The sequence below is a fragment of the Megascapheus bottae genome, chromosome 13, assembly GCF_031878675.1.
Source record: "Megascapheus bottae isolate mThoBot1 chromosome 13, mThoBot2.hap1, whole genome shotgun sequence".
NCBI lineage: Eukaryota > Metazoa > Chordata > Mammalia > Rodentia > Geomyidae > Megascapheus > Megascapheus bottae.
Window position 1 is genome coordinate 20,118,077 of NC_143521.1, and position 27,736 is coordinate 20,145,812.

Genomic DNA, 27,736 nt, shown 5'->3' on the forward strand with positions numbered 1-27,736 from the left:
GAGGCCATATAAGAATGGGAAAAATTAACAAAATCTGTGCACCAAGTTTACACAACACACTTCTTAAATTTTATAGGCATTCCTACTCATTTTGGTCACCTTTTTGTTTCTTCCCAAAAATACCTAGCTACAGGTTGATGTGCCATTCATTTACATTGTGATTTACAATGTGATTGGTAAGCCTAATTTTGTGCTTGAAAATCAAAGAAAATAACTTCAGGAAATACACTTCCTACTCAAAAGCTTTAAGAAACTGGATAGTATTCAATTGTAGTAGTATACTGTCAATCCTACAGACCTTACAAGCTAAAGATTTACATCTCCTGCGAACTTGGCTAAGACCTTGTTCACAAGGGAAAAAATACACACAAGTTTATTTTAATTGTCCTACAGCTTAGGGGTATGCACTAAAATCAACATTATATCTTGCCTCCATATGCTATCACTTTCATGGTTTGGCAATAAAGGACAGTAACAGCATGACTGCCATGAAGATTTAGCATCACAGATTACAAAACTCCTAAGAAAAAAACAGTTTTACTATTTTCCCTTTCCCAGCTTTCCCACAGTCATACCTTAAAAAAAAATGCAAGGACTCCATAAAACAATATGAAAGCAAATACTGCAGCTTCAGTTTTTCTAAGAAACTTAGGCATCCAATTCTTATTAGTCTCAAAAACATAAGTGCAGGAAATGAGGAGAGGGTCCCCTTCTCCATGGTATACCAGTAGAAAAAAGAAACATGAGACACAGCATGAGCACCTGCGATGCTGAAGCTGTTCTATCTAGCCCTGGAGCATCACTTGTCCCAGACCTGGGGTTCTATCTGCTTGAAGAATCACTCCAAAGCACCTAAGACCCACCTCTTTTTTTCCCAGATCTCAACCCCAATATTTGGGGAGACACTAAATGCTTATCGAAAGGAAACTAGTCAGACTTCTTCCCCCAGAACACCTATGCAATGTCTCTAAGATGATCTGAATGTAAGTGAGCCACCTGCAAGTTTCATTTAACTCCCAGTACCACCTAGAACTCTGCTTATCTTAGAAAATCTCATTGTGAGTATCAATATATTGTGACTGATACCCTCCCATCTCACTAGCAAATGAGCAAATAACACTGTTTCCACATTATTGGTAAGTCAAGAGAGGAGCACATGAGGCCGTACCGAGAGCATCTCATCACCTAGCAGGACATTGCTCTTCTCTGACTCGAATTTTCTCTGGGGAACATTAGTGACAAAGGTCCTGGAGATTTCTTCCTTAAGCCTGCTTGTCTACCATTTCCTAGCTAACCATAGCTTATACCCATTTTCTCTACCACGGTGTCATTCTCCTTCTGCATCATTTGTTTCCCTCCTGTGCCAGCTACCAAAAACCAGAATATTACAAGGTGCTGCCAATGTACTTATGCAAATGTAGCAGCTTTCTGGAATTAGTCATTGCAAAGTGATGAGTCTGATCTAGTAAACTCTTAGTGACTAGTGGACAGGCAGAGTTAACATAAGCATTTCCTTTAAAATAATTCAGTTTAAAAAACCAGGTTGAGATCATGCTGTCCTTGGTTCTGAGGGTCCAATGAGGTTTTTTTGAAATTACTTTCTGTGTAGAAGCAAAATGTAGAGATTAAAGAAACTCCACAGACAAGTTTGGGTTTTTACCTTTGGCTATGTGATACATGAAATGGGTAAATGCTATTTACCCACAGAGCCATACATATATGAAGACACCCATCCCTGTACCCCAGCAAGGCTCACCTTCTACTTCTTCTTCATCACACACATGCTTAAGGAAGGAAGCCCCTCTGTCCAGGACAGCTTCATCCTCCATCCTATAGTAATAAAAAAGAAAAAAAGAATGCTCAGACTTCTCCTGGAGTGAGCCACTTGACGCAGCCCAGCTTCGGGGCAGGTTAACCTGCAAGCTGTTGTTCATGTTAACAGGGCAGAGTCGCTCTTCCTCTGGTGGCTGAAACACTCTTCCTTCAGGCAGCTCCTCTCCTCTGGTGCTGGAGAATATGCCGACCCCACATAGCTTCACTTCTAACCTTGAGAGGGCACCCACATGGACAGGTAAAAGAAAGAAGCCATCCCAATCCTTCAGGCTGGGTGCTGGAAGGCAATCCTCAGTGGGGAGTGCAAGAAAAAAAGGGGAAAAAAAAAACCAAAACAGAAGAACAAGAAGGAAAAAAAATGAGAAGAAAAAAATACCAAGGGAGGAAGTTTGGTGTGTCTGGAGTGCTCGTGACGATCGTTTGTGGAAATCCAGTCTCAGTGCTTAGCTCTTTAAACACCCACTGCACAAAATGTATACCCTCACACACACACCACCCACACGCAGAGAGCGACAGGGAGTTAGGCTACCGCACAGTGGGAGCCTAGCTTCCAGCCAGCCTCTTAATACCAGCACAGCCCAGTATTCTCTTTGAGTGGCAAGCCTGGAGTCACATGTTGGCCTCACAGAAATCTGACATCTGAGGATTATCTAGCAACCCTGCTTCAGCAATAGACACATATACATGGCACCCATTCATTCATGGGCCACATTGTTATCCCATATCTCCCTCTCTCTATGCCTATCTGCCTTAACTCTTCCCTGAAGGGCACAAAGATCTTCATTTTGTAACCATTTTATGCTGTCCTCCTGTCTCCTTACATAATAGGATCTACTCTGCAATTTCATATGCTAAATAAGACCTCAGAATCTATCCAAGGAATGACAGCGTTTTTTTTTACAGCCTCCGGATGCCAAAACATATTTCTAGTTGATAAAATGAGTTAAGGTTTATTTCCATACTCTGTGGCTCCTTTTCATTACATTAACTTCGATAGACAGAATTCCATGCACTCTATTTATAGTGAAAGTAGAAAGAAATCCTGAATTGCTCAAATGCTGGTTGTGTAGTAGCGGTCTAGAAAGAAAAGAACTTTCTCTGGGGACAGCTGCTCTATGTCATATCGTACAGGAGCCCTGCCAGAGAACCAAATGTTCACTCTGTATTCTTGTCATACAATTATATGCTTAGGCACTAGATTGGTTGAGACTTTTTCTATATTGTCTGTATAACTAATTCTTATGTGCTTCCCATATTTGTTATCATCTGTGTAGATGTGCACAGAATTCCTATCTCACAAAGCAACCACCCAAAGATAGAAAGTTAGAACTTTGGGGTCAAGTAGTCTTTTATTTAATAAGAAAAAAAACTAATTCTACTACGCAGTAACTATGCCACTTGGAACAAAGTACTTAACATTTTTAGTCTGATTTTCCATATATAAAATATAAATCAAGATTATATCTAACTTGCGTTAGTTCACCCAATGCCATTAACTTGTGTTGGTTACTTTGTGATGTAAATTCAGTAAAAATTTATTTGAGAACACTTAAAACAGCACCTAGTATACACTACATTGTTTAATAAATACGAATTCCCTTCCTTCCTTCTTCCTTTCTTCCTTCATTCCTTCCCTCTCTTTCTCTCACTCTCACCTTTCTTTCTTCTTTCCTTCTTTCCTTCTTCCTTCCACACTATGGCCCATCACTGATGGCCAAAGCTATGAAGAAAGTCACTACTTGTAGGTGCTTGAGAGATTTCTTTTTTCATATGGGTCTTGTATGTAATAGTTCACACACACACACACACACACACACACACACACACACACACACACAAGCACGCACACCAGGACTTCTCCACACTCAAACTAAATAAATAAAACAGTAAAACAGGACGCAGGTCAGCTGTTAGGCTTATCACAGAAAAGAAAAGCACTTAACAAATTAAGAAGTCAAGTCATTTAACAGTCTCTCTGAGAGTCAGGTTCCCAAGAAGATTAAATCAGACCCCCACGCTCACAATTCAATAAGTATTTATTTCATGCCTACAGTGTTCTTTGCACCAATGGCATGGGGGACTTTTTTTTAATAAATTGGAAAAATCCTTAAAAATAATAATGATGTCAGATTGCATCAAAGGCTTTGCTGAGAGTCTAATGGTCCACTTGGTGTAGTGAGGCACCAAAGAGGCTTCCGCAACATGACACTAATTTGAGGGGAAAAAAGTAATAATAATAACAAAAGTATCACGAGTATTTTAAGCAAAGAAAATAACAAGTGCAAAAGTGCTGGGATAAGAACTAGTTCAATATGTTCCAGAAGCAGAAACAAGGTCAGTCTGGCTGGACAGGAGACAGAAGGTCAACTGTGGGGAACTGGAGCAACTCAAGACATGATAAAGAGTAAGAATTTTCAGTTATGGGGGCCACTGAAAAATCTTACAATAGAAAGTGCCGGGCATGAGCTGTTTTAGCTTTTCTGCTGTTGTCTTTGGAGGATTAAACCCATGATTTGGTGGATGCTAAACAAGCCCTATTGTTTGAATTTTGGTTTTGGTGGTACAGGATCTAAACTGAAGGTCCCTTGCTTGTTTGGCTGGCTTGTTCGTTTACTTGGCTTAAATTGCTTGCACAACTGGCAATGTACTATTTGAACCACACCACCAGCTTGGCTTTGTGCTAGTTAGAGAGTCTCATAGACTATTTTGCCTGAGCTGGCTTCAAACCACAATCCCCTGAATTTCAACTTCCTGAGTAGCAAGATTTGAAAATATGAGCCATCACTGTATGTTGGATTTTGAAATAGAGTTTTACTAACTTGCCCAGGTTAATATTGAACTTCAAATCTCTTGCCTTTTCATCTTGAGTAGCTGGGGTTATAGGTATGTGCTACCATGCCCTACTACTGTTTTCTCTTTGTTCTGGCAACTTTGTGAAAAATAGATACTTAGAGGAGGCAAGAACCAAGCAGAATTTCATGTGAAATATGTGGTTGGGAAGGAGCCAAGAGTTCAATACGGACACTTTAAAGTGGAGGTGTATTCAAAAAAAAAACAGAAAAGAAAGAAAAGAAATTTTCAGGTACACAAGTAGATCCCAAGGCTGGGGCTCCATGTGGGAGGTAAAATTTGGAGGAATCAATGAATAAAGCTAGTGCTGAAATTACCAGATGAGATCATCAGGAAGAAAATGGGAACGTGGAGGAGTTGACCTAAGATGAAGTGCCAGGCACAGCAACACTTACAAGTAGAGCAGAACCAGTCAGAGAGGTACGACAGAAACCAGGCAAGAGGAAGAGCAAGCAAAATGGTACTGCCATGAGGCCATGAAAGACCGACACAGCGAAGCTCGAGGGCTGAATTATATGAAGGACACTGGCACCTGGAGTCAAGGCCTTGAAGCACTAGAGGCAGTGTCAGTGGAAGAAACAGGGAAGACATTCAACCATTCTCCTTTCCTGTTCTTGCCCTCCTCCAGGTGCAAGGGGGAAGGTACTTACTGAGTGCTGCTAGATGCCAACCAAGGCACCCAAGGTAGTACAGTGAGAAGCAAGTCAGACAAGAGCTCCAGCAAGTCATTTCTGCCTTTTTACAACACTTCCCTTAGCAATGGCAGGCAGAAACCCCAAGAGCAAGAACCCACCAGTGCAGTGTTAGGATGACAAGGATGCAAAGATGACAGCTCATGGGCAAATTTTCTGAAAATATTCCAAAAGTACAGCAAGTCCTGACAGCCTATACATTTGGTCTTGCTCTCTCCCATGGGGAAAGCAGAGGGATTCCACTCACATCTCCCCTCAGCATTAACCCCTTTTGCTTCCATCAACCTTTAGACTGCAGCACCTGCATATACAACATCGTTTTTGCACCTTTCCATTCAGTAATGGAGATTGAAATCAATCTTTTGTTGTCTCTTTACCTGTTTGTTCAACCTTGATGTCTGAGCCCCTCTCAAAACTGTGTGCAACAACTGAAGGGGAAGGAAAAGAAGAGCAATCAGTAATATCTGAACAGGAAAGCGAGAAAGTCATGAGCCCATGCTTCCTCCTGGGCTGGGGAATGTCACCCAGCCCCACAGAACAATGTCAGCCATGCTCATCCAACTGGAAAAAGACAACCGCGCATGCTTCTTCTCTCCCACCCTGTTTCACTTTCCCACCAAAGTCATCAGAAACTTAGTTCTTACGATGAACCACATCACACAAACATCTGAAGGCAGCCTCTTCTTTGCAGAGAAGGCAAAGGGGCTGAGTGATGCAAACAAAACATAAAATCTGCTTCCCATGGTAACCTTTCCCCTACATAGCCCTCATTCCTCCTTGAGAACAAGACTGGCCAGGTGCATCTGGGTGCTCTCTCCCTCCCTCCCTCCCTCTTCTCCCCTCCCTTGTCTTTTTGTGCAGGCATTGTGACTTGAACTTCTAGGCCTGGGTGCTGTCCTTTAGCCTTTTCCATTCAAGTCTGGTGTTCTACCAGACTTGAGTAGAGAGTCACACCTCTAATTCTGAGTTTTTGCTGTTAATAGGAGTCTCATAGACTTTTAAGTGCAATCCTCAGATCTCAAACTCCTAAGTAGTTTAAGATTACAGGCATGCACGTGAGCACCCGCCTTTTCTTCCATCATTCCAGCACAAATTTCAGTGATGTGAGCCCCTGGGCACTTCACCCCAAGTCATCTTGGCAGTTGCTGCTATTTTTAGTAAAACAGGAGTATCTCCTATAACGAACTTCTGGCCCAACCAGTTCTGGGCTGCAATCAATTAGTATTATGAAGAAATTAACTCAAGAGCCCCTCAACCAGGCCACCAAAGTGATCCCTACATCACTCTTTTCACGTGCACGCCCTGCATTTGCTGCAAACAAAGAAAGGCAGAGAGCATGCTCTGCACAGGCCCAAGGTTGCTCACATCACCAGGACCAGTGTGAGGCAGAGTTCAGAATAGATCTGGAAGTTCCTCACCAGCAACACGGGGTCACACCAGTCTACAAAATCCACATGGGGCCAATCCTGCCTTCCTGCCACAGGGCCTGGGACAGTAGAAGTTAGACCCATTTCACAAAAGTCCACATGCATAGTGGGATTTTTCTCATTCACTGTTACTCTGACTTAACTGCAACACATGTCAAATCAGCTGCCAAGTGGACTGGCTTTTACCAGCCCATCCTAATCACAGAGTGAACTTGTAAGGGTGACAAGTCCAGCATGAGAAACATTTGTGCAAAACTGTGGGCCACTGGGCCCTCGGCACTCATGGACATTCCACCCCTCTGAGTTCCCACCCCCCAGAGCCTGCGCCAACTGCCAACGTGCTCACCAGCTAGTCCACACAGTGTAAGCAGCTGCCACCCAGCCAGTCAGCAAGTGGCAGGCAGCCAGCACACAAGTTTCAAGAACGCAAGTCTGCTCCTCACAGTGCTGGTAAAGGTTGAAGGTCTCCGGGTGTGCTAGCCTTTAGATTCGCCTCACTTGCCCTGCCATCTCCCCCTCCCAACCTCCCCTGGGAGCCTCCCACGGTAGCATTTCACTTGTCTCTATGGCAACAGCATCTGGTTTCAGGGTTAGAACTTCAGACAGCACAGTTCTCTCCTAGCCCAAGGCTTCTGCCAAGGGATGCACCAGCACAAGAAAAAAAAAATCTGTGCCTGCAGTGAAGCCACCTATTTCCTTGCCACCTCAGAACTGTGTTTAGGTTTGTGCTCTAGGATCAAGACAAGTGAAGGGTTGAATTCTGACCTCCCAACTCACAAGGCATCTGGTGTTTAGAGGATCCTTAATGGAGCTGTCTGGAGCCAGCCCATCCTCCTCCACACCTTGCTCACCAGTGAGCTACAAAGTCTGCACATGGAGCAAACTAATGGGGGTGGGACAGGCTCGGGAGACTTTCTGTGGGCTTCCAAAAGTCACTGGGGATGTCACCTTGAGGAACAACAGCACTCAAGTTTTAAACAAGTTCATACCAGAGTGTGACATCACTGGTTCATTTTGTGCATGCAGCTTAAAGTTGATTAGTTAACCTGGTATTTAAACTCATCCCACTTCATCCTCACCAGCTTCATTTGTTTAAACGCCCAAATGAGCTCTGCAATCTCTCATCTTCCAAAAGCATTCAGCATATAGTAAATGTTCAATAGCTTAGCTCTTCTCTCTCTCTCTCTCTCACACACACACACACACACACACACACACACACACTGACGAATGCAGACAGTGGACAAATACTACAAGGTGAAGATTTCTGCATTATTAATCACTGCAGTCATGAAAACTGTATTTATAGTGTCTAGTTTTAACTTAAAGGCTAAAAGGTATTCATCTCAAACCTTGGGGCTCAAAATTAAATTGCTTCTACATCTTGGGTGGGCTTGGATCAGTTGAGAGGCAAAAATCAGCATCTCACAGGTACACTTAACACACACACACACACACACACACACACACACACACACACATCACTATATAAGATGCAACATCAGTACTCTTATTAAAATCATACGTACATTCCTGACTTCTACCCCTTATTCCAAGCACTTATAAGAAGTGTGGGATCATTTTTCATCATCAACTCTCTGCAAACATCATGCTTTCTTTTTAATCACACTGCATTGTGTCAGCGCTGCTGCTGCTGCTCTTGTAAAGCTGCTGTCTACATTGCTAGCGGGTATATGAAGCACTGAGCACCTCTGTATCCAAGACACAGGGAAAGCACTCCGTGGTTGCAAAGTATACTGCCATCTTTTGGCAACGTGTATTCACTACAGGAAGCCATAGTGTATGGACAAGAAAAAACTGCAAGAATTCCCTTCAAAAGTTAACAGAGGCCCCACGAGGGCCCTTCACCCCCTCAGGAAGTGAGGGAGAAGAACCTGTGATTGGCTTAACTGAGCACGTTGCTAGCTCTAGACATACATGTTGGGAAAAAGAGACATCAGTGCAGCAAAAACTGACAAGCATGACTAATGGCAGAGGCAACTCCTGGAGATCAGTCAGCAACAAAGCAAAGCAAATCCTCTTCCCAGAGTTCAAGAGCTCCCTAATCAGCCTGGACATTGACACAGGCCCAGAGCCAGGGGGAAATGGCCCCACATGAAATCAGACTGCCGGCTAGATAAAAGGTGAAAATACAACCAAGAGCAGGATCGTGCCAGGCATAATTCTAGATTTATGAACTGCATTAAAAGTTCATTTGCACCCTTGGGAATTTATCCCAGAGACATGAAAACTCTGTTCGCACATAGTTTAGGAATATTCTAGCGGCTTTATTTATCATTGTCAAAAGCAGAATTAGTCCAGATGTTTTCCAGTAGGTAAATGGGTACAGCAATGTGGGTACATCTACACATGGAACACTCCTCAGGAAAAAAAAAAAAACAAATCAACTCCAGGCACAAGAAGATGAATGAAACTGCAGGAGGACTGTGCTAAGATAAAAAGTAAACCCAAAAGCATGAGTACTATATATATAAGTTCCATTTACATATAACACCATTAAAAGAACAAATGGAACATTTTTATGTGCTCTTATTTTTTTTTGCCATGTGACCTTCACCCTTTTTTTGTTGTTTTTTTTAATGTTATGATTCTTGCCATTTTTTTCAGCTTTCCTTCTGCCATTGTAGTCATTCCTAGAAACACAGTGACAGCATTAGGTTCAGACTGGATACAAATGATATTTTTATTGATACAGTCACCTGCTTTTTAATCTGTTGGTTCTTAACCCTAGTATTTCTTGTGTAAGAACTCACACTTGTGTGGGATCTCCCCCCACATTTTTTCTTGTTTTTCTTTTTTTTAATTTTTTAATTTTTACTTTTTAAAAATTTTTATCACTGATCTCTCCTATATATAGCTTCCTCTTTTCTGTATATATTCTTTATATATTCTTCTTATTACTCTTCTTATTTTCATAAGTTTTATCTTACTTTCTTCTAAATTTTGTACTCAACTATTTTACCCGTCTATCACCTTAGGTCAGTTATCCACTTTCTTCATTATTATATTAATCTTACACTCTTATATTATTCTTTTCTTACCTCCACACTTGTCTTTCATACTATTTTTCTATCTCTGCTCCTCTGTTCATACTTCAACTTTTAGAATGCATGGATCTACAATTGAATGTTGTTGTATCTAGGTGTTCAATTATACTGTAGGTCCAGAGGGACTTAAATACAATAGAGATTGGATTGTGTGTGGGGGGGGGGGTTGGGTCCTAAAACGCAGAACGGTGGTGGTTATAGATTTGTCTGTAAGTGCACAAAAAGAGCGAGAGAGAGTGATAATAACAATTTAAAATAGTGAACATCTATTGACTGGCCAGCTAAAGAGCTCTAGGTTGGTTATATCTTAAAAATTGTAATATTGTGCTGAATTAATCTTGCTCCCATTTTCAAATGGGCAGAACAAGAAACTCAAGAAAAATGGCAAATTAAGGAATAGCATCTCGCACCGACTATAAACAGGCAATGGAGGAGTCAATGGCAAAACTAGAGGAGAGTCCTCTAAATGCTATACAACTGCAATTGATAAACATGATCAATGAAACATTTGAAAACATACAGAAAGAGATACGTGAGGAACCCATATCTAAACGGGATAAAACCAAAAAGAAGGTAATACGTGAACATGAGGAAGCCATAAAGAAGGCCATAAGAAAAGATTTACATGAGCATGATGAAGCTACAGAAAGAAAAATGGTAGAATTCATAGAATCCACAAACAAAAAGCTGACCAACTCCAACAACTGTCCAATGAGAGTAAAGCTGCCAACCTAACCACTCAAATGGAAATCAAGGAGTTATAAGAAGTCCATATACGATCTAAAAGAAGAGATGCAAGCCATTAAAATGAAGGCACGGTGATAAAGAATAAAGTAGAAAGTATTCATAGCAGTTTAGACAATGCAGAAGACGGAATCTCCGGGGTTGAAGATAATCTAGTTGGTATAGAGAAAGAACAGAAAATGAGTCAAACAAAATCCAGGAAATATGAGACAACACTTCAGGAGGTCCAAGATACAATTAGGAAGCCTAATTTAAGGCTAATTGGTACTGAGGAGGGCCTGGAGAAAAGAGGTCAATGGTATTGGAAACATACTTCAGGGAGTCATCTTAGAGAACTTCCCAAATATCCAGAAGGGCAGGCCCATCCAGATACAAGAACCTTTTAGAACCCCCAAACAGAACTGACCAGAAAAGGACATCCCATCGCGACATTATAATCCTTACAGGATAAATAGAGACCAAAGAAAGGATCCTAAAAGCAGGCAGGGAGAAGAGAACAATCACCTACAAAGGAAAACCAATCAGAATAACCACAGATTTCTCAGCAGAGACCATGCAAGCAAGAAGAGATTGGAAGGATATATGTCATGCCCTTAAGACAAATAACTACCAATCAAGAATACGGTACCCAGCTAACCTCTCATTCATAAACAATAAAAACCTTCCATTCCAAGGAAAAGTTGCAACATTACATAGCAACCAAATCAACATTACAGAAAATTCTCAAAGATGTTCTACACATTGAAAACCAACACAAATGTGATACTGACAAAGAAATGGCACCTAAAAATCATACCAGCTAAGTACTGCAAGAACTGTCAAGCCACAGGCCCTAATGAAAGCTTTTAAAAATGGTTTCAATCCTAACCTTCAATATCAATGGACTTAACTCTACAATTAAATGGCATAGACTATCTAGTTTGATCAAAAAGCAAGATACATCATTCTGCTGTCTTCAAGAGACACATCTTGCCCCCAAACAACAAATATTTTTTTGAAAGTGAGAGGCTGGAATAAAGTTTATCAACCTAACAGCCCCCATAAACAGGCTAGAGTTGCCATCCTCATATCAAACTAAAATTAGTGAGAAAAGACAAAGAAAGTTATTACACACTAGTAAAGGGATCTCTCCGGGAGCATCGAACTTCATCAAGCAAACTTTACTTTTACTAAAACCACACATAGATCGAAACCCAGCGATTGTTGGTGACTTTAACACACCATTCTCACCTAGGGACAGATCAATCAGGCAAAAACTGAACATTGAAACCTCAAAACTGAACAATTGTATAGACCAACTAGATCTAACAAACATCTGCAGATTATTTCACCCAGCAACATCACAATATACGTTTTTTTCAGCAGCACATGGAACATTTTCCAAAACAGACCACATTTTAGGGCATAAAACAAACCTGCACAGATTCAGAAACTCTGAAATTATTCCCTGCATTCTCTCAGACCACAAGGGCATCATATTAGAACTGAACACCAATCTCCACCAGCAAAAATCCTGTATCTCATGGAGACTGAACAACTTATTGTTGAATCACCAATGGGTCATCAAGGATATCAGAACATAAATTCAACCATTTATGAAATTTAACAAAAGGAAACACACAAAATACCAGCTCCTTTGGGACACAGCCAAGGCAGTACTCAGAGGAAAATTTATAGTGATTACATTGACAAATTGGATAAATTGCAAACCAACAATTTGATGTCACACCTTAAGCTCTTGGAAAAGAGCAACAATCCAACCCCAATCCTAGAAGGAAGCAAATTATTCAAATCAAGGCAGAATTAAATGAATTGGAATCCAAAAAAAACTATAGAAAGAATCAACAAAACAAGGATTTGCTTCTTTGAAAAAATTAACAAAACTGACAGACCCTTAGCAAATCTTACCAAAAAAAGAGAGCACACTCAAATAAACAAAATTACAGAAGAGAATGGTAATATCACAACAGAAATTACCAAGATCCAGAGCATCATGAGGGAATTCTTTTCAAAACTTTATGCCAACAAATTTGAGAATCTAGAAAAAATGGATGAATTTATAGCCAATATTAACATACCCACACTGTACCAAGAAGAACTAATCAAACTAAACAGACCAGTTTCAAGAACTGAAATAGAAATGGCAATAAGAGACCCTCCATCCAAGAAAAGCCCAGGGCCAGATGGATTCACAGCTGAGTTCTATAAGGTCTTCAAAGCAGAGCTCACACCAATACTCCTCAAACTCTTCAATGAAATTGAAAACCGAGGCTCTTTCCAATCTTATGCTACGAAGCCACTATAACCCTCATCCAAAAAGCAGACAGAGACTAATCAAAGAAAGAGAATTAGAGACCCATTTCTTTAATGAATATTGATGCAAAACTTCTCAACAAAATACTGGCCAAACATCTTCAGCAACTCATCAAAAAAATTATACACAATGATCAAACAGGATTCATCACAGGGATGCAAAGCTGGTTCAACATACGCAAGTTAATTAACATAATTCAACACATCAACAGGAGCAAGGACAAGAATCACATGATTGTCTCAATAGATGCAGAAAAGGCATTTGACAAGATCCAACATCCATTTATGCTAAAAGCTCTGAAAAAACTAGGAATCCATGGAACATTCCTCAGTATAATAAAGGCTGTGTATGGCAAACCCACAGCCAGCATTATACATAATGGCGAAAACCTAAAGCCATTCCCTCTAAAGTCAGGAACGAGACAAGGATGCCCACTCTCTCCACTCCTCTTTAACACAGTATTCGAATTCTTACTAACCAGAGCAATAAGGCATGAATCAAGCATAAAGGGGATCCAAATAGGGAAAGAGGAAGTGAAACATTCCCTCTTTGCAGATGACATGATTCTGTATTTAAAGAAACATATAGACTCCACTCCCAAGCTGCTTAAGCTGATTCAAAACTTTGGTAAGGTAACATGGCATAAAATTAACCCTCAAAAATCAACTACCTGGGCTGGGAGTTTGGCCTAATGGTAGAGTGCTTGCCTAGCATGCACGAAGACCAGGGTTCGCTTCCTTGGTACCAAATACTTAGAAAAAGCCAGTAGTGGTGCTGAGGCTCAAGTGGTAGAGTTCTAGTCTTGAGAAAAATCCAAGGATAGTCCTCAGACCCTAAGCTTAAGCCCAGAACTGGCAAAAAAAAAATCAACTGCTTTCCTATATGCCACAATGAGAGTAACGAGGCAACAATCAAGAAAGCAACTCCTTTTGCAATAGCCTCAAAGAAAATAAAGTACCTAGGAATTAACTTAACTAAGAATGTAAAGGTCCTTTTTGATGAAAAATTTAAAACCCTGAAAAAGTAAATTAAAGCAGAACTGAGGAAATGGAAAAACCTCCCATGCTTCTGGATTGGAAGAATCAACATCGTGAAAATGGCAATCTTGCCAAGGGTTATCTACAAATTTAATGCAATACCCATCAATATCCCAATGTCATTCTTTAAAGAAATAGAAGAGGCAATCCAAAATTTCATATGGAATAATAAAAGACCCCGTATAGCAAAAATACTTCTTAGCAGAAAGAACAGCACAGGAGGAATTTCAATACCAAACTTTAGACTCTATTACAGAGCTAGAGTAACCAAAACAGCTTGGTACTGGCACAAGAACAGGCCTGAAGAACAATGGAATAGAACTGAGGACCCAGATATTAACCCACAGACCTATGGCCACCTAATCTTAGACAAGGGAGCTAAAAAAAATAGAATGGAAGAAAGACAGCCTCTTCAACAAGTGGTGCTGGCAGAACTGGTTAAGCACCTGCAGAAAACTAAAGTTAGATCCTTCTTTGTCGCCCTGCACCAGGAATAACTCTCCAAATGGATCAAAGACCTGGAGGTAAAAGCAGATACACTGAAAACTTCACAAGAAGGAATAGGAGATACACCAGGTCTCCTTGGCACAGTTCGAAACTTTCTTTTTTTTCATATATTTTTTATTGTAATTAATAGAAGGGTTACATTATATTTGCCAGATAGATGGTGCATTAATTCCTATACATTGATACCCTTTCACATGTCTTGGTCCCCATTTCCCTCCCCACCCCAAGGACCAAGAAACACAACAAATCAGAGAAAGTCTGGATAAGTGGACTGCATTACACCGCAGAGCTTCTGTATGGCAAATGACATACCTACCAAATTAACTACAAAACCTACAGAGTGGGAGAAGATCTTCATTAACCATACAACAGACAAAGGCCTCATATCTAAAATATATCAACAGCTTAAAAAATTGAAAGCACTCCAAAACTAATCTCCAAAGAAACAACCATCTCATTAAAAGATGGGCCAAAGACTTAAAGAGAGTCTTCTCTGAAGAAGAAACAAGAATGGCCTATAGACACATGAAGAAATGCTTGACATCTCTGGCCATAAAAGAAATGCAAATCAAAACAACTCTAAGATTCCACCTCATTCCTATTAGAATGATCAAGAAATCTAATAACAACAGGTGCTGGTGGGGGTGTGGCAAGGAGGGATCACTATTACACTGTTGGTGGGAGTGTAAACTCCTTCAACTACTATGGAAAGCAGTAAGGCAGTTCCTCAAAAGACTAAACATAGAGCTCCCCTATGACCCCACAATTCCACTACTTGGCATTTACACAACTGTCCAGAAGCAAGGAAATACTAAAGCCACTAGCACAACGATGTTCATTGCAGCATTATTTACCATAGCAAAGATATGGAACCAACCCAGATACCCCTCAGTTGATGAATGGATCAACAACATATGGTATTTATACACAATGGAATTCTATGCTGCTGTCAGAAAGAATGACATTCCCCCATTTGTAAGGAAATGAAAGACTTGGAAAAAATCATATTAAGTGAAGTAAGCCAGACTCAAAGGAACATCGGTTCAATGATTTCCCTCATTTGTCATAATCAGTAGAAACCTTGGGCTCAGATGGGGGGGGGGTAATGGGGACCAAGACATGTGAAAGGGTATCAATATATGTGAATTAATGCACCTCCTATCTGGCAAATATCATGTAACCCTTTTATTAATTACAATAAAAAATATGATAAAAAAAGAAACCTAACGGGTACCAAGACATGTGAAAGGGTATCAATGTATGTGAATTAATGCACCTTCTATCTGGCAAATATCATGTAACCCTTTTACTAATTACAATAAAAAACAATAAAAAAATAAAAAAATAAAAAAAAAGAAACCTTGGGCTCTCCTAGCAGAGATTTACAATAGAACAAAACCTAGATACATAAGGCCATATAGTATGATGCTCGGACCTCCAGGATATAGAAACAAAAGCCATATAATAAGTGATTGTTGTCCTTAATGTACTATGTTATCTCTCATCTCTTTGGCCTCATCGCTTGGTTATCTCATATTGTTACAGTATTTTACCTTGTTATCTCATATATTGTATATATGCTTAATTGGTTATTTGAAATAGGACAGGGAAGGAGGGGAACAAAATGAGGGGCAGGGCTGGGGGTAGGGAAATGGGGACCAAGACATGAGAAAGGGTATCAACGTTTGTGAAGTATTGCCTTCTATCTGGTGAATACAATGTAACCCTTCTATTAATTACAATAAAAATACATGAAAAAGAACAAAAGGAATTTGGAAATAAAGGATGAATTAGTTATGATGGGATATTTGCTGGGGGAAAAGAGGGACTCTTGTGCTTGTGACTTTGCTGGGCACCTCACCTGTAGTAATGGGTACAGACACATAATTTACATAGGCGTTAAAACTATAATACACAGGTAAGAAGGATTAAATAAAACTAAGTAAATGTGCACAGTTCCATGGATTGTAGCAGTGATAACACACTGGTTATAATATAGTATATATAGTTGTGAGAAAGACTACAGTTCAACCTGTCAGTCTGAATGCAATGCATCCATTTTTCTGCCCGATCTGTCACAACCCCACCCATCCCCTCCAGCTTACTACTTGTATTTTCTCATGTGTACAGTGAACATTGTAACTTTATTTGCTCTGGTATAGTTTATTTATTTACTTATTTCGCCAGTCCTGGGCTTGAGCTAAGAGCCTGAGCACTGTCCTTGAACTTTCTCAAGGCTAGAACTCTACCACTTGAGCCTCAGCACCACTTCCAGCTTTGTTCTATGTATGTGGTACCGGGGAATAGAACCCAGGTCTTCGTGCATGCTAGGCAAGCACTCTACCATTAGGCCAAACTCCTGGCCCCTCTGATATAGTTTTTGAAGTGCTAATTTTCATTGAAAAAAAAAACTGGGAAAGTGGGTTATTTCCCTTATAAGTAAATCCATATTATTTCTCATACATGCATTTGAATCTGGAATTTTACCTCAAAACTTTCCATTACCAAAAGCTCATTTGTAGATTTTCTTTTAATTTCCCCTGGAAACATTCCTCGCATGGCAGCCAGCCACAGAAGCCTGTCTGTCACCACGTATGCAGAATCTGGCAGAACTGAGTCTAAATCCCAGCGTTCTCTTTGGTAACCTAAGAAGGTCAATTTCCCTCCCACTTCAGTCTTCTAAAACGGACCCGAAACACTGCACCAATGGGCTTAGGGTACCAAGAAAGTTCCTGAAGTAAATACATCCAATTAATTTTAATTGAATCTAATTCTAAGTGTGGAGGGCCCAGAGAGTTTAATAGGGTGTGAATTAGTCCTGCAGATCTAAAAGTCTTAACTATGTCCTATGAGGCAATGCAAGGGAGTTTCAGTGAGGAAACTCAAAGATTAGCCACCCACCTGCTCACAGGATCAAGTCCTCCCACCTTCCCCCCCATCTTCTCCACCTTGGGTAAGGTCTCCTAAACTCTGTGCTCGGGCTGCTCTCTGAGCTGTGGAAGACTGGAGTACAAAAGACAAAGAATGGATAGGCGACTAGTGCTGGTGACTCCGGGCAAAGACAGGCATGGAGGAAGGGAGAATGCACAGACGCCTGTTAGGTGGCTGCTGAGGTGATTCTGGGGACACTCCCCCATCGGCCACCATCGTGGTTTCACCACAGTTTAATTTCTTCACAGGTCACCTTTGTGCCTCCAGAGGCACCCCTGTGGCCTCTGACCAGCACTGCTACAGACTAGAGCAGACTCCAGTCCTCAGGTGGAAACCAAGCCCTTTAAAACTCAAGAGGTTTTGTTTTGTTTTGTTTGTTGTTGTCATTGGCAGTCATTGGCAGTCTCAGTGAAAGTCTTCTAGGGACAAAAACATAAGAAGGCATATCAATGTGTGAGAAATAATGCACTTACTACCTGGCAAATGTAACTGTAACCCCTCTATACATTACCCTGACAATAAAAAATAATATAAAATAAAATAAAAAGGAAAGAGCCAAAAAAAGAGAAAGAAAGAAAGAAAGAAAGAAAGAAAGAAAGAAAGAAAGAAAGAAAGAAAGGAAGGAAGGAAGAGAAAGGAAGGAAGGAAGAGAAAGGAAGGAAGGAAGGAAGGAAGGAAGGAAGGAAGGAAGGAAGGAAGGAAGGAAGGAAGGGATTTGAGCACTGGAACTTTCACCAGTGCCTCAGCTGGTGATTCTGTGAATTGCACATAGAGGAGTCCAATTTTATTAAAATATATTTATCATTAAAAAAGGAAGTCTTCAAACATTCCATCATGTCTCTTCAGTGACTCTAGTCCTAAGAACAGTCCTAAGCGAGGGGTTAGGCAAGATGAATCGCTGGGACCTTTGAAGGGGAGAGGCAGGGTGCAAAACAGCCTGTCCTTCTGGTTCCCTCTCAGCCAGCTACACTCCAGCCTGCAGTGCAGGGAGAAGCAATGGGAAAAATGAACAGCCCTGGCTGCAAATCCATCCTAAGAGGCAACTGGCAGTCAAGGGAGCCCCAAGATGTGGAGAACAGAAGTGAACTCAGCTAGCTCCCATCTCACCAGTAAAGATCATTCTGAGGTTCTCCAGTATACTGAAGGTGAAGCCTGAACTGTGCCCCATGGAACGTAAGGCTTCTCACAAGCTTTCCACACCCAGCTCCCACCTTCCCTATACCAATTAGCATGTCACCCAAGTTAACCATTCTTCAGTCCCAACGCGGAGCTTCCCAGAAGCCTCTGCATAGATGTGCAGTGCACCCTTCCCTGAGCAGTGTAAGATGAGGCTTCCTGCTCTCCATTGGTTTCTAGAATGCGCCTGCTTCTTACCACACATCATCACTACAGCTTCACACACTCCACTCAGCTGCACCTGGACAGGTCTGACAAGCTCTTTTAAGAAAGATATCATCTGGTTACTTTTCAAACCATCAGTGTCAAGCACAGCCACTACATGGAGAAACAATGGAACATGTTGTCTATGAATCAGCTAACCCACTGGTGAGAAACAAGGACAGTTTGGTATGGAGTTTAAAGTCCAAAAACAAAGACCCCCATTTTCTTTTTTTTAGTTTAGTTTTATTTTTATTGTCAGGGTAATGTATAGAAGGGTACAGTAGATGCATTACTTCTCATACATTGATAACCCTTCTCATGTTTTTGTCACCATTTCCCTGCCTCCACCCCCTCCCAATCATCTTGTTATCCCTCCTTCCCTTTCCTATTTCAAATAAACAGATAAATGTATATACAATATACCAGATAACAAAGTCAGATACAATAACAATATGAGATTAACCAAAGGCCAAAGAAAGAGAGAGAAATAACATAGTAAATTAAGAACAACAATCACACAAAATAAAGCTCTTGTTTCCATATCCTAGAGATCTTTTCATTTAGTCTCATCCTATATGACCTTATGTACCTTGGTTTTGAGCTATTGTAAACCTCTGGTAGGAGAGTCCTAGATCTGTACTAATTATTACAAATGAGGGAAATTACTGAGCCTATGTTCCTTTGGGTCTGGCTTACTTTACTTAATATGATTTTTTCCAAGTCTTTCATTTCCTTACAAATGGGGCAATGTCATTCTTTCTGACAGCAGCATAGAATTCCATTGTGTATAAATACCACATTTTGTTGATCCATTCATCAACTGAGGGGCATCTGGACTGGTTCCACATCTTTGCTATGGTAAATAGTGCTGCAATGAACACCATTGTCCTAGTGGCTTTAGTATGTCCTTGTTTCTGGATATTTGAGTAAATGCCAAGTAGTGGAATTGCTGGGTCATATGGGAACTCTATATTTAGTCTTTTGAGGAATAGCTACACTGCTTTCCACAGTGGTTGAATGAGTTCACACTCCCCTCAACAGTGTAGTAGTGATCCCTTCTGATCACATCCCCACCAGCATCTGTTATTCCTGAATTTCTTGATCATGTGCATTCTAATTGGAATGAGGTGAAATCTCAAAGTTGTTTTGATTTGCATTTCTTTTATGGCCAGAGATGTCAAGCATTTGTGTCTATAGGCCATTCTTATTTCCTCTTCAGATGGAAACCTCCATTTTCTTGTTCTAATATTCTGATAATTCCAACTGGGGAAACAGTGATTTCTTCCAAAGCTAATTTTGCTTATATGGGTGAATTAGGGAAGTTTTTCCAGAACAATTTGTGTGTATGTGGTATTAAGTATTGACCTCAGAACCTCAGGCTTGCTAGCTGAGTATTCTACCCTTTGAGCCACCTCTCCTGCAGTACTTCCCCTTTTTGTTTGTTTCTCAGATACTGTGTTATGGATTAGCCCAGCCAGATCCAGAACTACAATTCTTCTACTGCCACTTCCTGAATAGGTGGGACCACTGCCAAGAATTACCACTCAGCTTTTCTTTGAAATGAGGACTCACTTTTTTGAGGAGTATGGGGTGCTGGTTCTAGGACTTGAACTCTTAGGCCTGAATACACTGTCCCTGAGTTTATTTTTGTTCAAGGCTAGCACTTTATCACTTGAGTCATGGCTCCACTTCCAGCTTCTTCTGTGTTTAGAGATAAGAGTCCCACAGACTTTCCTGCCTAGACAGGCTTCAAACCATGATCTTCAGATCTCAACCTCCTGAGTAGCTAGGATTACAGGAGTGAGCCACCAGCAATCAGCTGGCTATCCTAACTTTTGTCTGGGCTAGAACTCTTGTAGGAGGATCATACTATGGTTTTGCCTCCCAAATAGCTGGTATTATAAATGTTTGGCCATGCCTGGCTCAAGAGTAATTTATTTTTACCAGTCCTGCAGCTTGAACTCAGGGCCTAAGCACTGTCCTTGGGCTTTCTCAAGGCTAGAGCTCTACTACTTGGGGCACCACTTCTGGCCTTTTCTATGTACGTGGTACCAAGGAATCAAATTTGGGTCTTAGTGTATGCTAGTCAAGCACTCTACCACTAGGCCAAACTTCTGGCCCCCTCAACAATAATTTTCACTACATAAATGTCCTCTTTATAAGTATAGGCTAATACTAAAATTTAACCTTTCTCATATACTGTAACTGTGGTAATACATAGTGGCAGAACTAAAATTCAAGTGAGAATTTCTTAACTGCCTGGACCTCTTTATAAATACTGATTTGATGAACAAATAAATGAGTGAGCTTAAATATAAATTACAGCATGATCTGGCTTATACTCTGAAGCAGTGTAAGAAGTTATGAGAAAACTCAATTTTGTTTGTTGTGTCTGTAATTGGACAAATAAAAATCACTGTAATGTGCTTACAAAAACCTCTGAAGAAGCTACATCGTAGTTCTTTGCAGAGGGAATTGGGATTTGAAAGGGCAACAGAAATATTAAGCTATAGAAATTTCAGCTTGACCTGGTATGTGTACATAGTGGTAAATTATTTAATTACTCCACTGACAGCAATCATATTTGTGTTCATCTATGATTCTGTACATGAACTGTGAATTTAACAGTGATCTCAAAACTGATATAGACTGGCAGGTGGGTGGAAACTCAAAATCAGGAGCTTGTCCTAGGGTACTGGGAGTCAGCCAGGCATCACCTGACTTGGGACAGCCCTTGCCCTACTCACCTCTGACACACACAACTGACATCACAGAAAGAGATGGAAAATCACCTCTCCCCAACATGGCAGCCGAACTGCTCACGTCTTCCATCCTGAATCGTCTCCTGGCTGTAAGGCACAAGGCTCTTGGCGTCTGATTAAGGTTTTGTGATGTGCCAAGCAGTGTGCTGAGCATCATGTATGCATTATTTCATTTGGGACACTGTCAGACTTTGTCTGGTTGGATTAGGAAAAGGATAGGGTGGAAGACTCCAGCTAAAGAATCTCAATGTCAATAGCAGTGTAGAAACTAAGATTAAGCATTCTCTCATTGTCTGATAATTTTTAAGTCTCATTATCTAGTAATTTTTAAAGTCACATTTTAGATAATACATGCCAGGTTTTACGCTAAGCATCTTACAATAATAATCTAATTTAATCCTCATTGACAACCTTTAAAACTTTCCACAAATCCTTTGGAATTTTTTTCAGTTTAATGTATTTAGTTGGACAAAATAATGGCTTTTATTATGGTTTTGCCATATATATATTTATATACAATGTACTTTGATCATATTCACCCCTGTTACCCTTTTGTATCCCCTCTCCCCTGCCTCTTTCTACATCCACAGCCCTAACAGTCCTCCTTTTTCATGTCCCTTATTTTCTCTAAATTCTATACATGAGAGAAAAATAAGTGGTACTCATCTTTGTGAGACCGGCTTATTGCTCTTAACATGATAAACTCTAGTTTTGATCCTATTCCTGTAAAGAGTATGATTTCATTTTTCATAAAATTCCATTGTATGCAAATATACTATGTTTTCTTTATTCATTCAATCATTAATAGGTGAAAAGGCCAATTCTAAACTTGGCTATTATAAATAGTACAACAATAACAGATATGCAGATATCTCTATAGCAAGCTGATTTTGTTCTGATCAGTAAACAAAAGGATGAACAGGCACTTTTCAAATAAGTACACAGTGTCCAATAAATGCATGGAAGGATGCTCAATTGGCGGGGAAGAATTACTAGGGTTTGAATTCAGGCCTTACACTTGTACGCTATGAAGTATGCTGTCATTTTTAGCCATCAGGAAAATACAAATTAAAATACACATTGAGATTCCATCATATTCCAGTCAGACTGGCTATCATCATGAACACATAAAACAGTCAATGCTGATAAAGGTTCACGATGGGTTAGAGGAAACACTTGCACACTACTGATGGAATGCAACCTAAGACAGTCACTATGGAATTTACATAAACACTCTGCAGTTGTAACTTGAAGTTATTTAATCTGACAAATCACCAGTAAATGTGACATTAGCCAAAATGAATTAATTCATGCCCACCAGGAATTACTTCCAAGAATTACATTTTCCACAATGCTGAACTTCTTATAATTTTGATTGATCTCAATTGTACTCACCCCTTTCCCTAATTTGGTTTGTCCACTGGCTAAATAACAGCCTCTCAAACTTAAAATATTTTTATTTTTATTTTGTAAAAATTTAGCACTTACTGAGTATGTTTTATAATGGATTTATAAATATTCATACTACATTTAATTCTTACACCAGGAATGTGTCATTTTTATCATCATCATCATCATCTTTTTGCTGAAAGATTAAATAAACAACTTGCTCCTACAAATCTCAAATACTCAGTAACATTTAAAGTCAGGATTTACACCCGGGGGATTTGCTCCAAAGTCTTTGCAATTACCCACCAAATACCACGCTGCTCTCTCTAGCTGATTTCATTGATCTGTTGCAAGCCCTTTATGAAACCTAGGATATTAAATAGAACTTCAATGAAACAGAAGACTATCTAAAGGATATACAGATCCTTGACATTCATGCAACATCTTCTCATCGAATTTTGGTGTGCAGATGCCCAAATTCACAAATATTACTCTAGTCAATAATTTCTGATATATATATATGGATAGCCATAATCTCACAAATTTCTGAGTTCTCAGAAAACCAAGGTACCAGAGTGTCCTGAGGCCATCACAGATTCAGGCTGGCCTCACCCCTGATGCAGGATGTTACCGCATGGGTCTACAGTGGCAGGACCCTCCACAGCCACCAGAAAATCGCTGAAGTCACAGGGATAGATCCACTAAGACATGCTGTATCAAAGCCAGAAGTGTCATCACCACTCAGCAGGTGGGCTACACTGCTAAAAACAATTTTGGTCTCATAGGCACAGTGCACTGGGATAAGAACACTGAAGACACTTCTCCAGCCTCTATTCCTTGACTGAAGGGTCTCCTCCCACATGGCTTTCCATATCATCCTTCCTCAATGGAGTATACAGTGTAGATATGTGATGAAATTTTCCAGTCTGACTCCTATACTCATTTCTTTATTGCTTTTCTCCTATAATTAGTTGTTCTCCTTTTATTTTTTGCTGGGGGGGCAGGTTATGGGGCTTGAACTCAGGGTCTGGGCACTGTCCCTAAGCTCTTTTTGCTCAAGGCTAGCATTCTACCATTTTGAGCCAAAGCTCCACTTCCAACTAGTCATAGGTACACAAGGATATATAAAAAAATTTAAATAAACTACATAGTATGCCAGTAGTTATGTTATGGAAATAAGCAAGGAGAAGGTTTAGGAAATGCCAGCGACACTATGGAAGATTATTATTTCAAATGGGTAGTTAGGGAAGGAATCAGTGAGCAAAACTGAGCGAAGATATGAAGGAGGTGAAGAAGTTCATTCTGTGGGTATGTGAGAGAACTTAAAAATGCCAAGGCCGTGTGGCAGGTAAGAGCCTGGTAGATTCATGGGACATTAAGGAGGCCAGCAGTTGGTTCAGGATGAGCAAGGAAAGAATGTTATATAAGTAAAAGTGTTGGGATACACTGACAACAGAAGGGCTTTAGCAATTGCTCTGAACAATGGGAAGGTCATGGGAGGTTTGGGGAGGGAGAATCTCAGCTTACACTCTTCCTTTTCACATCTTTATCATTGTGTAAACATTTCCATTAAGTTACTATCTGACCACTCAAGAAATGCTTCAGGGGCTTCAGCTGGTGAGGCAAAGAGGTACAGGCTGAACTAGCCTTCGGTAGCCCATGGCAGAAGCTGGCCTAACTCTCTATCAGCAGCCCAACTTAGAATCCCATTCCCAATTTAGCCCTTCACTTCAGCCTAGCTAAGGTGCTTCTCAGCATTGGAAACAAGGGGCAATCTACATGTGTCAAATATAATCTTCATTTACGTCTGCTTAAACATATCCCAGCAATGGCATTACTAAATGTCAAAAGATGCTAATGTAGATGATTAATAGGTCACCGTGGGAATAGCATGGTATCGATTGACTGCTTTTTGTCACCTGTGATTGAAGCATCTACTTTAAGTAATAATAGAATTCTTTAAAGTTGTTTTGACTGTTTAGTTTTCTGTATTAATGTTAAAATAGCAGGAATCTATGGAAATGGTAATTCCATAGTTATGGTTATTGCACTTGGGGGAAAGGACATGCATGTCCTCAGCCTGTCATCCCTTGCAGGAGAATGGAAACAAAGTTCTTCTGGCTCTAGTGGGTTGTGGGTTTGGAGGGATCTGAGCCTGCTTCAAAAGGGACTGTCCTTTCCCAACAGCTCTGTGTTTAAGTCTGGTGGGTAAAGGGTCACTTATAAATTTAGTAATCAATTTCAATATATACACGAAGATTCTGGATCAAACAAATCAACTGTTTTGAAATCTTTTCTGAAGACAGCCAGGAAGCTTAAATGTTGAATGTGTATCATGCATGGTACAAATGACTGTAAAACTGATTTTATATGGTAAAGTTGTTGGAGTTGTTCATTGAACTAGATCATTCTGTTTACTTAATGTCTACTTTTAGATGTATTTCTAAGAAATATATACAGACTAGAGTCAATCTATAAATTGTGCACATGTATATGTGTATTTATATATTATATATTTTGGTGTATTTGTTGGTAAAATACTATGATCTTGGGGCTGGAAATGTGGCCTCGTAGTAGAGTACTTGCCTAGCATGCACGAAGCTCTGGGTTTGATTTCTAGGTACCACATACACAGAAAAGGCCAGGAATGGTGCTGTGGCTAAAATGGTAGAGCTCTAGCCTTGAGAAAGCCCAAGGACAATTCAAACACCTGAGTTCAGGCACCAGGACTGGCAAAAGAAAAAAGAAAATACTATGATCCAGGATTAACTTTAAAATATTTCAGAAAAATAAAGATATGAGGAAGTTGGGAGTAAGAAACCATATTGGTCTCATGTTGAAGCTATGCAATGAACTGTTAAAGTTGGATAGGGAGTACATCAGTGAGAGTTATTGAACTATTATTTCCTATTTTCTCTTTCATTGAGGTTTTATGTTTTCAAAAATAAACATGGAGGTTTGTTTTTTTTTCTTCCAGCTCTGGGGCTTGAACTCGGGGCCTGGGTACTCTCCTTGGACACTTTTTGCTCAAGGGTAGTGCTCTGCCACTTGAGCCACAGTGCCACTTCCAGGTTTTTCTGTGCATGTGGTACCGAGGAATCGAATCCAGGGCTTCATGCATGCTAGGCAAGCACTCTACCACTAGGCCACACTCTTGGCCAAAAGTGGGCCATTTTTTGTTGTTTTTTTTTTTAACTATCCAAATAGCTGAGCACCAGTGGTTCACACCTATAATGCTAGCTAGGCAGGAGGCTAAGATTTGAAGATCATGGTTCAAAATCAGCCCAAACAGAAAAGTTCCCGTCAGACTCTTATCTCCAATTACCCACTCAAAAACCAGAAGTGGCACTGTGCCTCAAAGTGGTAGAACATTAGCTTAAGCACAGAGGCGCAGCGACAATATCCATTCCCTGAGTTCAAGCCCCACAAACAACCAAAACAAAACAACTATCCCAAGTTGTGTATAGTGACACACATCTATACCCAGTATTTGAGAGGTAAAGGCAGAAAGATAGGGTGGCCTATGCCAGACTGGGGCTACTTTGGAATCCTACCAATAAAAAAGAGAAAGGAAAGGGAAAGGGAAAAGGGAAAAGGGAAAAAGGAAAAGGGAAAAGGAAAGGTGATTGGATTTAGCATGTTTCCATATACCAGCTTCTCAGTGGGATCTCTGAGGATCTCTGTCCCAAGCCAGCACTGGCAGGACTGTCTGTGAGACTCTTATCTCCAAATGACCACCAAAAAATAAATAAATAAATAAAAAAGACACCTGGAAGTACAGCTATCAGCTCATGTGGGAGAGCACTACTAAGCTTGAGCAAAACAGCTCAGAGACATCACATAGGCCCCTGAGTTCAAGTCCTGGAACCAGTATGCTCACACGTGCACGCACCCCCTCCCCCCGACACACACAAATTAGTAAAATGTCCCAGAGCATTCAAATTCTTGCAGCAATACACAATGAGGCAAAGCAGACTGCACAAGGCCATCCTCAACTAACATGCACAACTAAAAACACAGAGCAGGGAAGGTGATGATGGGGTCCTTACAGATCAAACACAGTTTTCAGGAAAGCAGAGCCTAGGAAAGTCAGGACTGCCTGTGCAATCCATGCTATCTCTGGAAAAGAGGAAGCAGAATGTCCTTGATGACACCATATTCCCATCTTGCCAAATACACAATACCTATTTTTCCTAAAGAAATACTTATTACTTGATTAGGGTTTACAGTCAACACATGAAATTCTGTTTACTGCAAATGTGACAATGTTACATTAATAATAATACAAGTTAACATGAGTGTTTTATATGAATTATTTAAACATCAGTACCAGTCCATGAAACAAATGCCATTATAAAATCCCTTTTATAAACAGGGCCACTGATAGCTCACATCTACATGCCCAGCCTCTAAGGAGGCTGATATCAGAGGACAGTCCTTTGAAGCCAGTCTGGCAGAAAAGTGTATGTAACTCCATCTGTAATTAACTAGCAAAAAGCTGGACTGGAAACATGTTTCAAGTAGTGGAGAAAAACTTATGAGAAAAAATGTTGAACAAGGAGTGGCACTGTAGCTCAAGGGCCTCTTGAACTCAGGGCCTTGGGTGCTGTCCCTGAACTCTTCAGCTCAAGGCTAGCCCTCTACCACTTGATTAGAAAGATTGTCAAAGAGCTAAAATTGCGAGATAAACACCACTATCATCTCTAAGAGATACAAATAAAATTAACCATAATCAGTTGATGTAAATCAAGAAAAAATATATACACACAGTGTCTAAGTGAACTTTTTACACTTTATCTAAA

General features: G+C 40.3%; 1 protein-coding gene across 4 annotated transcripts in view; it reads right to left on the reverse strand.

Annotated features, from left to right (window-relative positions):
* Positions 1-27,736, reverse strand: part of Slc4a4 (solute carrier family 4 member 4) — a 434,785-nt gene that overhangs the window by 286,440 nt on the left and 120,609 nt on the right. For 2 of the 4 annotated variants that reach the window (XM_090343451.1, XM_090343452.1), the window contains one exon: positions 1,757-1,830. In XM_090343451.1, coding sequence (XP_090199577.1) covers positions 1,757-1,830 — 74 coding nt within the window. Of the gene's footprint in view, positions 1-1,756; positions 1,831-2,209; positions 2,327-27,736 lie in introns of those variants that run through there. The other 2 variants (XM_090343454.1, XM_090343453.1) reach the window with 2 other exon arrangements.